Below are 12,950 nucleotides of genomic sequence, written 5' to 3' on the forward strand. Positions count from 1 at the left end.
AAGTTGTAGTTTTTTTTAACTCTATGGAACCAAGTTTCACCAAAACAGGAGAACCTTGTCTCAAATATGTTATTAAGCCTAAGGTGTAATAAACTAACAAGTAGTATTTAACAAGAGAATTTCAAAAACAAGATGCACCCATTTGGGCTCTTCCTCAAAGTGATTTCAGTTCCAGCCACAAATTTTCATGTAACCCAAATGAACATAGGAACTGGCTAAAGTTAGAATTAAGAGGGCTGTTCGGTAAATGCAGGAATATATTTTCTTGATAAAAATCAAGTATTTTTAACCAGTTGGTAAAAGCAGAATCAGCCCTGAATATTCCAACCAAAAAGATAGAAGAGCCAAGTCAGCTTGTAATCATAGACTGATAAACCATCAGATGGAATTCATGTTGAGTATAACTTGTTTAAAAAGGAACGTGATGGCTCAGTGGGTTAGGACGCTGAGCTTGTCGATCAGAAGGTCGGCAGTTTGGTGGGTCGAATCCCGAGTGCCGCATAACAGAGTGAGCGCCTGTTACTCGTCCCAGCTTCTGCCAGCCTAGCAGTTCGAAAGCACGTAAAAATGCAAGTAGAAAAATAGGGACCACTACAGTGGGAAGGTAACACGGTTCTGTGCACCTTTGGCGTCTAGTCATGCCAGCCACATGACCACGGCACTGGCTCTCTTCAGCTTTGAAACGGAGATGAGCACTGGCCCCTAGAGTTGGAAACGACTAGCACGCATGTGCGGGGGAACCTTTACCTTTATAACTTGTTTATAGCACTTTTTTAAAAAAAAAAGACCAACTACAATAAATATTTGCAGCAGCATCTCAGCCTCATGCAATCTTTTTCAAAAAACCAACTAGGAATAACAAACAGAATTAATATGGATGGGGATGTGGAAACATCTTATAATACAATCCTTCAAATAAATGAAAATTAAATACAAAATAAAATAATTAGTCCCTGGCATAAATGCTGAATGAGAGATAGCTCAAGCTAACAATGCTTTAAGAGTTCTGCCAATTTCTAATAGATTATAACCATCTTTTGTACATTTGTAAGATTTCTGGGTTACCTCAAAGCAATATAAGACTTAAGCTTTATAATAGTTTATAAACTTAAAGCATTATATCAAGAGGACAAAAAAATCCCTTAATTTTTTTTTAAAAAAGTACAGTAAAACTAAACCCTCTGGAAAACTCAAAAGAACAAACCAGTTGAAAACTAAATAGACAATTTTACATCCAGTTTTACTTCCAATAAATTGCCATCCTGAACCCATCTGATACTGGAATATACAAATGGGCCTGGCCTCATAAGCAGACTTTAAACAATTAATAAGTCTAGACATGTAAAGTACTCTTTCAGGTGTTTTGCCCTCTTATCGTTTCAGACTTTATTGGTTAAAAACAAAGACTTGGAATTTTATTTGGGCTACCCTTGATCCAAGACTAATATAATAGAGTCAGCAAAATGCTATCAGAAAGCAATATGGCTACTGCACATTGTTTGGAGTTTCCACATCCTTCTCAAGGGCAGCTTCACATGGACCTCACAGTAACTCAGTGATAAAGCTCAACACTCTAATCACATTATCTAGAAGGGTTTTAGTGGGAACACACCTCTCTCTCAGAAATGTTCTAAGAAAAGAAATATTTGTGTGGTCAGCTATTTAAGGAGCAGATACCAGGAGGTGGCTTTTGTTCTATCAGCTAGGAGGAACACTCTAATTCAACCTGTATCGAGAGTAAGAGCAGAATGAAACAGAAGCAAGGATCTGGTATTTATCATTCAGACGACAAACGATTTCTAGTTTTTAATTGCTTCAATCTGTTGTTTGCAAATTGCTTTGAAAAAATCAATGCACTGAAGGGTGTATTATAAATCTGTCTTCACTATATACTACACCTGATTTTATACACAGTAGTTTCCTTTTTATAAGCTGGCAAAAATGTTTCAGAAATGCACAACTATTATGGTGATAACTTCTCTTTAGCATTTATATAGCATTCAGGACTAGGCTTCACCTTGTTCTAAAAATGCATGGTGAAATGAAGCTGAAACCTAAGACTACACAGTAGTCCAATTTGGACAATTATATTGCGGTTTAGTAAAGGTAAAGGTAAAGGTTCCCCCGCACATGCGTGCTAGTCGTTTCCGACTCTAGGGGCCGGTGCTCATCTCCGTTTCAAAGCCGAAGAGCCAGCGCTTGTCCAAGGACGTCTTCGTGGTCATGTGGCCGGCATGACTAGACGCCAAAGGCGCACGGAACGCTGTTACCTTCCCACCGTCGTGGTCCCTATATAAACTAAAATATTCAGGAAACCTTTGCCAAAACTACTAACCCTTCCTTCTTCAGTACGGTTGGAAGAAATCGTGGTTTGTCACAACTGGTGCTGGAAGGTATAGTTATCAATGTTACAGGTCATCATCATACACTAAAGCGTTGGCTCAAATCCTGATTTTCCCCAAACCTGATAAAATATTTTCCCAGTGTGGACAAAAACAATGAGCCATGACTAACTATGGGTTTTTGGTTGCAGAACTCTGCAACTTGTTCAAAACAAAAGTAGCTGCACAGCCATCTCAACTGACTAAGCCAGGAAACAATAATTCAAGGTAGCCAATGAATGAGTGGAATAGAGTAACTATAAAACCAGACATTTCCCAGGTCCATATCTATTGCTCATTATAATCTCTACAGTTTTTGCAGTATTTCTTGTTGAAAGAAAAATCTTCATCAGGGTCCAGTCCAAGCTGGGAATAAACAAAATGGAGACTGCTTTAGAAAGAAGTTTGTCATTTATTGAAGAGCAGAGCCAGACAGAAAGATGGCTCTGGTAAAGCTGACCACATATAGTGGGGAGTGGTGGATTTTTATACCTTCTTGAGCTTCTGTTTGGAGTTGTTCCTGTGGCATGGACTTTGACCTGAGTCTGAGTGTGCCTTCCTGGTATTCTGATGGTGGTGGGTTAATCCTATTATGTCCCAAAGGTCATATCCTGCTTCCCTGGGGCTGTGGCTGATGACTCTGTCCTGTGTTGGATTTTTTGGTGTGAGCAATTGTTGATTTTAGGGATCTTTTGTCTTTCTGGCTCCGATTGACAAGATTATCACATCTGCATTTCTGCAGACCTGGTTTCTGTTTGGGGCAGAGAGACTTTGCGGTGTGTGTGTGTGTGTGTGTGTGTGTGTGTGTGTGTTTGGTTTCTGCCTTTAAAATCCTTTAGGGAAATATAATATTCTGCCTTTTAATATTCCCCAAAATATTTCTTTCTCGGGGATGGGGGGGCTGACTTCCCACATTCTCAAATTGTGTTGATCCCACCTTTGCTGGATCCAAGAAAGAATAACACATTCTGCATTCCAAAAAGAGAAGCATCATATGGGTAACCTTGATAATTTCTGCATTTAACTTTTTATGTGTGCTATGGCCTTATTTTTAAACAACTGAATTATTGCTTTAGTTTCTAGAAAATGCAATGACGGCCTATCTGCAAACTTGCTAAGTCTTCCCATTGTAAAGGTTTAAATATAGGCACACTTACCACAATTCTCCCATTCCTAACCAACAGAGACAACACAAAGATGAATATGCAGCACCACCTTCTGGTAGCTACAGAACAAACCCACGTTTACTGGTGAAAACAGCAAACTCAAGATACCCACTAGTTTACATTCTAAGCCACTGAAAATCAACAAATTAATCTTTGTTACCTTATATTTACAACTTTTAACCTGCAAAAAAAAAGTTATAATGGCCAGCTGCTCCAAGCATTAAAAGATAGGTTGGAACATAAAGGAGAAAAGGGTGTATGATTTTTCAGCATTAAAAATAATAGTAAGGATCAATTAGTATGAATTGGGCTGTAGTGGTCTACTCCCACAAGCAGCAAATAACATATATATATATATATATATATATATATATATATATATATATATATATATATATATATATATATATATATATGTATGTATGTATGTATGTATGTATGTATGTATGTATGTATGTATGTATATACGTATATATATACATATATATATGTATATATATACATATACATATATATATATATGTATACATATACATATACATATACATATACATATACATACATACATACATACATACATACATACATACATACATACATACATATATATATATATATATATATATATATATATATATATATATATGCTCAAAAAAATAAAGGGAACAGAAAATAAGACATCCTACTATTAAATACAGTACATTGTGTTGTTTAAGTGTTCCCTTTATTTTTTGAGCAGTATATACTGTATATGCCTTCTTTCATTCACCCTTTCTATTAAGTTCAAGAAAACTTTCCAATAGGAAGGGCCAGGACTAAGAGCTAGATTGGGTTTCATCTAATTTAATTCACATGCAGTGAACGTGATTACTCCCCAAATATTGAATAGTTTTTCTCATCTGTCACATTAAAAAAAATAGTCATTACAGGCATTTTAGGCGCTGCAGTCAAGATTTCCAGGACTTCACAAGTCCCTCAGCTGCACATCATTAAATTAAAGATGGAGAACACCTGGCCCATTTACAAAAGCCCTTTTAAGCAGCTGGTTCAACCTAGCTGTAATTGCATACCCACTCTAACAAACGTCAGTAAAAACACAGTAAACAAAGATTAAGTGGGTGGTGTTAAAAATCATTATGATCAGTACTACAAGATTTTGGGGGATGTATAAATCATAGGAAATGTACCATAAATGGAAGAGAGAACTATAAAGCGGGGGGGGGGGAGAAAGAGAGAGAAATCCTTGGTGCCCTCTGAACTTGTCCTTGCAGATGTTTTGTTACCAAACTAGCACTGATGATGTTACCTAGTTGATAATGAAACACTTGCAAGAAAAAAGCCAAGCTCCGAGAGTACCATGGACCCTTCATTTCAACCCTGAGCTACAAATATTCTCCTCTCTGAGAAATATAAAGCTAACAAGTTAAATACGTATAATAAGTGAGGGATTTGGAAGCAGTAGTCAATTTGGCCTGTAAGGTGCAGGCTTGGTTGGGGTCGGGGGAAGTGTCAAAATCTGCAAAATGGCAGGTGCAGTGATGCAATTTGCAACCTGCCTGTTTTGTACATGTACTGATACGTATGTGTACAAAAGGGATAGAGTCCGGATCAAAATGCCATGCCTACCATTTTAGTTCTTGAACCTTACTCCTCCAGATGTCAATGAACGTAAACTGTTTCACAGTGCAGACATTTTTGGTTCCTTTGGCCATCCTGCTTCACAACGAGTAACTCATCATTTACAACTCCAAGAAAGTTGTCTATTACCTGTGTTACAGAATTTCCTCTTAGCAAATGAGCATAGCTATCAATTGTTCCTGCCATCAGCATATCAGCACTATTAGAAACAGGATGATAATTATCAATTGTTCCAAGATGCATTTGCAAAAATTGCCATGTCGGAACTGACAGATATGACAGCAGAACATGTTGCAGCCATTGTCTCGGCAGCACTGCCATACGGAACTTGCAAATCCTTCTTCAAGCAAAGAGCCATACTGCAAAAGATGGAAAACAAAGAAAGAGCTTCCTGCAACTTTGGCTGCTCTTAATATCAGAAAAACAAGGCAGGGCATATACAGTAAATCTCCCCCTTCTGGAGCCAGAACTACAAAGGAACATTCCCAGCCAAAGGATTAGCAGTTTTGAGCAAAGATACTTTTGCATTTAGAAAGAGGCGGCATTTTCAAAATGTGATTTAAACAACAACGAAAAAAGGTGCTTGAAAAATTTCCAACCACTATCAAATTTGCTACTGGGAGTTTTCAATATGAATCCTGACAATGAAACATTATCTTCAATATTATTCATAAAGCTTTTTACCTGTAGACTAAAACTTAAAAACAGGAATATTAGTTTTAGAATCATACTGAAGTTCCCACTGATTTATAACTTACAGAGTCACACAAGTAGTAACACACACACACACACACACACACACACACACACACACACACAGAAACAGTAGGTTGTTAATTTATGCATGTTCTGGTAATGAGAAGCTGCTTGTATTTCATCCCATTTGATCAGGCTTTATGAATTGGTATTTTTTTCAAGCAGTAAAGCATTCTATTATTCGCTTTTTTTCAAAACTTAAGATTTTCTTAAAGATTACAATCATTGTCTCCCAATAATTAAGATTTCAGGTTTCGGCACAAAATGGAAAAAAAGAATGTCAATGCTTTTTTTTAAATGAAAAGTTTCATTAGATGTAATATTTGGTACAGGAAGGTATATAATTTATACTTTGGCTGAAATGTAAGTAACCATTCAAATTACAATTCATTAAAAGAGATTGAACGAATAGTCCACAAACAGAAAAAAAGGGATGAAATTTAGTCTTTTTTTTCCTTTAGACCCATTATAAAATAAATGTTTTAATTTGATCTTCAAAGGCTGATTTTCTGTGGCTGAACAGAGCAAAAAATAAAATAAACCAGGAAGGATCCGGCCGAGCTAGTGCAAGACCATGCTTGAGCTACAGCAGTTTGTCATCTGATTACGGGCGCAGGTCAAACACGATGCCTTCAAAAAGAGAGAAGAGTTTTGTGGATAATTTCAATGCACTCTCTGATCTCGTCTTCCTTGATCACTAGTGGGGGAGCCAACCGGATTATATCCCCATGTGTCGGCTTGGCCAGCAGTCCATTGTCACGGAGTCTTAGGCAGACTTTCCAGGCATCCCAATCTTCAGAAAGATTAAAAGAAAAAAGAAAAAGACCGTTATTTTTTTGCTTAGAATCTAAATCTATTACAATATAAAACACACAACAAATAAGGCACAGTTTTACTCGGGTTTCATTTCCGGCAAGGGGACAAAACAATTTTGGCAGAAGACTGGAACTTTGCTGTGAATAGATCATTAATCTGAATTTGGTAAGAGTTCTCTTGACGTTTCCCCTTTTGCACATAGCAGCAAGTTAGTCATTTTCATTCATTCATTTATTGGATTTTTATACCGCCCTTCTCCCGAAGGACTCAGGGTGGTGAACAGGGAATATAAATAGAAATACAAAAGTTAAAAAAGATTAAATAAATTGCCCAATTAAAACAATCAATTATAAAAACCCATAAAAACCCTGACATTCCCCCATCAGGCCAGGCCAGCTTGTTCGAATAAATGGGTCTTTAACCCGCGCCGGAAGGAGCGGAGATCCGGTGCCATCCGGAGCTCCACCGGCAGTTGATTCCATAAAGCTGGGGCACCCACAGAGAAGGCCCTCCCCCTGGGGGCCACCAGCCGACATTCTCTGACCGGAGGCACCCTAAGGAGGCCCTCTCTGTGGGAACGCACAGGGCAGAGGGGAGTCGACGCCGGCAGCAGGTGGTCCCCGAGGTATTCCGGACCCATGCCATGTAAGGACTTAAAAACCATCACCAAAACCTTGAACCTCACCCGGAAGACAACTGGTAGCCAATGCAGCTCGCGGAGCAAAGGTGTAACATGGGAGTACCGGGAAACTCCCAAGACAACTCTCGCAGCCGCATTCTGTACCAGTTGGAGCCTCCGAGTGGTCTTCAAGGGAAGCCCCATGTAGAGAGCATTGCAGTAGTCCAGACGAGAGGTCACGAGCACATGAGTGACCGTGCACAGGGCATCCCGGTCCAGATAGGGCCGCAACTGACGCACCAGGCGAACCTGGGCGAAAGCCCCCCTAGTCACGGCTACTATATGATCTTCTAGAGCAGGGGTGTCAAACTCAATTTCATTGAGGGCCGCATCAGCATTGCGGTTGCCCTCAGGGGGCCAGGTGGGTGTGGCCGGGGTGGGCGTGGCCTACTGGGTGGGCGTGGCTAGAGTGCGTATGGCCTACTGGGTGGGCTCTACATCGTTGGCATCAAGGGTGCCTATGGGGGCCTGGGCAGGAGTGGGACAGATCTGAGGGTCTCTGGCAGAAGGAGGGTCTCTGGGCCAGGGCCAAGGCAGCGGGGGCCATTCCCTCACTGTTTCCAGGATGGCTTCACGGGCCGCATGAAACCACTTCGCGGGCCGGATCCGGCCCCCGGGCCTTGTGTTTGACATGTCTGTTCTAGAGTAAGCCGTGAGTCTAGGAGGACTCCCAAGTTGCGAGCCCTATCCACGGGGGGTAAAAACTCACCCCCCATAGAAAGAGATGGAACATTTTGAATGTCCCGGGATGCCGGGATGCACAGCCACTCAGTCTTGTCGGGGTTGAGCTGAAGTCTGTTCCTCCCCATCCAGACCCGAACCGCCTCCAGGCAACAGGACATCACAGCGAGGGCATCACTGGGGTGGTTTGGGGTAGAAATGAAAAGTTGGGTATCATCAGCATATTGATGATACCCAACTCCAAAACCACGAATGATCTCACCCAGCGGTTTCATGTAGATGTTGAACAGGAGAGGCGAGAGGACCGATCCCTGAGGAACTCCACAAGCGAGAGCCCTTGGGGTCGACCTCTGCCCCCCTGCCAACACCGACTGCGAGCGTCCCAGGAGATAGGAGGAGAACCACTGAAAAACTGTGCCTCCCACTCCCAATCCCCTGAGACGCCGCAGCAGGATACCATGGTCGATGGTATCGAAAGCCGCCGAGAGGTCTAATAGGACTAGGACAGAGGAATGTCCTCTGTCCCGGGCCCTCCAGAGATCATTCACCAGAGCGACCAATGCCGTCTCCGTGCTGTACCCGGGCCTGAAGCCCGATTGGGACAGGTCGAGATAATCCGCTTCATCCAGAACCAGAGGAAGTTGATGCGCCACCACACTCTCAACAACCTTCGCAAGAAAGCGAAGGTTGGAGACTGGACGAAAGTTGTTTAACACAGCTGGGTCCAAGGCAGGCTTCTTGAGGAGAGGTCTCACCACCGCCTCCTTCAAGACGGCGGGGAAATTACCCTCACTCAAAGAAGCAGATATAACTGCCTGGAACCAGCCTCGTGTCCTCTCCCTGGCTGCATAAGCCAGCCAGGAAGGGCACGGGTCCAATAAACATGTGGAGGAGCTCAACCTCCCCATAATCCTGTCCACTTCCTCAGGGGTCACAGAATCAAACTCCTCCCAGATAACATTGACAAGACCGCCCGTGTCCTGATCGTCAGACTCTGCCCAGCTGGAGTCCAGACCGGTCCGAATCTGAGCGATTTTATCCGACAGATGTTGACCAAACTCCTCGGCACGACCCTGTAAGGGATCCTCCCTCACCTCCTGATTAAGGAGGGAGCGAGTCACCCTAAACAGGGCGGCCGGGCGATTATCTGCGGACGCGATGAGGGCAGAGAAGTAATTACGCCTCGCCGCCCTCATCGCTGTGAGATAAGACCTAATATAGGTTCTTAGTCGCAACCGGTCGGATTCGGATCGGCTGGACCTCCAACAGCTCTCTAGGCCCCGTTTCCGACGCTTCATCTCCCGGAGCTCCGCAGAGAACCATGGAGCTCGATGGGATCTGCACCGGGTCAGGGGCCGCAAGGGTACAACTCGGTCAAGTGCCTCAGTGGCTGCCCTTTCCCAGGCTTCCACTAAGGCCTCCGCCGAGTTGTGAGCAACGGAGGCAGGTGGGGACCCCAGCGCTGCCTGGAACCCATCCGGGTCCATTAAGCGCCTGGGGCGGTACCATCTAGTTGGTTCCACGTCCCCACGGCGGGGGGTGGCAAAACGGAAGACCAGCCGCAGGAGGTGATGATCGGTCCATGACAGGGGCATAATAAATGGAGAGCCCCCACCAAGATCATCAAGCCACCGTCCAGATAAAAAAACTAGGTCAAGGGTGTGGCCTCCCTCATGAGTTGGTTCGGTAATTACCTGCGTCAGGTCCATGGCCGTCATGGAAGCCATGAACTCCCGAGCCAACCCAGATGACCCTCCCAGGGATGGTAGATTGAAGTCACCCAAAACTATAAGTTTGGGGAACTCAATCACCAACCCAGAGAGGACATCGAGTAGCTCAGGCAGGGCTGCTGCTGTGCGACTAGGTGAAACGTACACCAGCAGCAAGCCCAACTGCGCCCCCGGACCAAATCTCATAAAGAGAGACTCACACCCGACTATCTGAGGAACGGTGGTCTCCCGCGGACATAAGGTCTCCCTAATAACTACCGCCACTCCCCCGCCCCTACCGTGAGCCCGAGGCCGGTGCAGCACCCGGAAACCTGGTGGGCAGAGATCAACCAAAGGGACCCCACCCTCTGGACCCAACCAGGTCTCCGTGATGCAAGCCAGGTCTGCATGCTCACCCTCCATCAAATCCCGCACGAGGGGAGCTTTGTTAATCATGGACCTGGCATTCAGGTACACCAGCCGGAGCTCAGGAGGCTGCACATCCTCGCTCCCGGCACCTCGGGGAAGAAGCAGAGGGTCGGAGCGCCTCACCGCTTGTAAATAGCGGAGACGGCCCTCCCGATGATGATACGGCCCTCTGTCCATACGCCTGTTGCCATTCCCCAATGTCGTGGGAATCGGTAGTCCCACGACCCGCTCCCGAGTCCCAGATGTAACCGCACCCCGCTCTCCCCCTACGCGATCAGACCCCGGCCTGGCCTGAACCACGGTTGTATGACCACCCCCCATAGTCAAACAACCACCACCCACTCCCACCCCTCTCCCTAACCTCATAAAAAATTTCGCCAAAAAGTTAATCAGGGGCCTCCTATTAAATTTATATTGATGTTGAAGGCCCCTGCCCTTGCCCGGCCATCTCTCAGGGTCCCAACAATTGGGCCCTTCATCGAGACTGGGGTTAGCATAGAAGGCGGGATGCACCCAGGAGAGGGGGGCACCCCTGAGGGCGAACAAGTCCGTGCCGGAATAACGATGCATGAAGTCCGAAAGAGTCCAAGTTAGTGCCTTCCTGATAAGTTAAACTTCAGTTCCCAGACTGGCAAACTCCGTATTTTTGTGTTCTAAGGTAATGGGATGAAGGTGTGAGGGTAGGGGGAGAAAACCACCTTCCCAGTGAAGCCACACCATCCTGATTCCCATCCAAGAAAGATGGAAGGATGCAGTGTATATCTGGGTATCGCTTTAGAACTGATCCTGCAAATTTTCCTTGAAGGAATGATGAGATGGACTTTTTATCACAGTGATGTGTGGTAGCACAATATAATGATCATTTTACCTTTAGTTTCCCGAATAACAATAGCATTCAATAACCCTTTTCCTCTGACTTGTGTGACAATATCTGATGGCGTCTTCATGAGCTCGTTTCTCAATAGACTGCCTATGACTTCTGCATTTTTAGCCAATTCTTCTTCTTCGATGACCTGAAAACGGTTTTAAAATGAAATTGAAAAAGATGAACATGGGGGAATATCATAACGTTTGCAATAAGAGGTTTAATATGGAATAGTGCTATGACGGGCAATCGAGAGGTTCCCAAAATTATGCATGTCTTCTTTTCAAAGACATTAAAAAAAAGTATATAGAATTAGTCTGCAGTGTTTGTTAGTATCGGTGCTTCAAAACGTGCAATTTGCCTAAATATTCCAGTGTATTAACAGATGTTTTCATGAAGCCCTTAAACCAGGGGTAGGCAACCTTGGCTCTTTTATGACTCGTGGACTTCAACTCCCAAAATTCCTGAGTTGAAGTCCACGAGTCATAAAAGAGCCAAGGTTGCCTACCCCCCTGCCTTAAACCATTACTTGCGTACCTCAAGTGCTGCCATAGCCACTCGGCAGGCCAGTGGGTTCCCTCCATATGTAGAGCCGTGTTCTCCAGGTTTTATGGTGAGCATAACTTCATCATCGCACAGAACTGCTGACACCTATAGAAGCAGTATGATTGGGGGGGAAATTTTTTTTTAAAAAATGAATCCTTACTTTGCTTTCCAACATTCTTTCAGAATATTTTGGCGCCTTCCACCTAAACACCTACTATGTACAACTAAAGGCAACAACATAGAACAGCTCATTCCTTAGGTGTTAATTTGGTGTTCTGATGCCACATTGTCTTCTTGGAAAATGATAAAGTTGCATCTGCTTTTAGCGATATCTTGGAAAAGTGGTCTTGCAAGGATCAGCAGTGCTAAAAGTTTCTCATATCATTTCTGCTGCACCCCCAGCCAGTGCCGGCTCCAGCCAGCCGCTATTTATTTAATGTTTTTAATTTTTATATGCTGCCCATCTCAAATTCACACTTGGCACAACAGTGTTAAAAGAAAATCTAAAAAGCAACCAGACACCTAGAAATAGCAGCTGAAGTAAAAACAGGCTGATAAATTACCAATCAGCATAACCAAAGTATGGCCTCAGCCCCACCTCCTATCTTCCTAAAGACGCTATGAAAGGCCATCAGGGTCAGAGCCAATCTAATCTCTCAGGGAATGATATTCCAAAGGCCAGGAGCCATGATGGAAAAGACTCTCTTCCTGGCCCCCGCCAGACAGCATTCCTTAGTACAGGGGTGTCAAACTCAATTTCATTGAGGGCCGCATCAGCACTGCGGTTACCCTCAGGGGGCTGGGTGGGTGTGGCCAGGGTGGGCACAGCCTACTGGGTGGGCATGGCTGGAGTGTGTGTGGCCTACTGGGTGGGCATGGCCAGCTCTACATTGTTCACGTCAAGGGTGCCTACAGGGACCTGGGCAGGAGTGGGACAGATCTGAGGGTCTCTGGCAGACGGAGATGGGACCGGGGCAAGTGCCAAGCATGGTCCATTGGAGGAGCCTCACTGTTCCTCTCAGACCATGCGGGGGGGGGCTGGATGGTGGCACAGAGGTCAAATACCCGGCCCAGCCTTCAAGCACTCGCGGCACTAAGCCCAGCCCCACTTCCCCAAGGGGGCGCCCAGCTGCACCTATGTCCTCCTCAAGGCTGCTGCTGTTGTGCTTGCTCTCCTTAGCCAGGTTGCTCATGATGGCTATGAGGGCAAAGTCAGAGGGAGGCCCACTCCCTCTCCTTGTGAAGAGACCTGGCTTTGTATCCAAAGCTTCCTTAGCAATAGGA

At 44.5% G+C, this 12,950-nt stretch overlaps 1 protein-coding gene across 2 annotated transcripts in view; it reads right to left on the reverse strand.

Moving 5' to 3' along the window:
* Nucleotides 1-6,179: 6,179 nt before the first annotated feature.
* OAT (ornithine aminotransferase) overlaps nucleotides 6,180-12,950 on the reverse strand; it is a 29,249-nt gene continuing 22,478 nt past the window's right edge. The window contains exons 8-10 of one of the 2 annotated variants that reach the window (XM_081329298.1): nucleotides 11,658-11,771; nucleotides 11,124-11,268; nucleotides 6,180-6,734 (exon numbers count right to left, since the gene is read on the reverse strand). In XM_081329298.1, coding sequence (XP_081185424.1) covers nucleotides 6,574-6,734; nucleotides 11,124-11,268; nucleotides 11,658-11,771 — 420 coding nt within the window. In that variant the 3' untranslated portion in view covers nucleotides 6,180-6,573. The remainder of the gene's footprint in view (nucleotides 6,735-11,123; nucleotides 11,269-11,657; nucleotides 11,772-12,950) is intronic. The other variant, XM_081329299.1, reaches the window with a different exon arrangement.

Source organism: Vipera berus (genome assembly GCF_964194415.1).
Source record: "Vipera berus genome assembly, chromosome: 5".
Taxonomy (NCBI): domain Eukaryota; kingdom Metazoa; phylum Chordata; class Lepidosauria; order Squamata; family Viperidae; genus Vipera; species Vipera berus.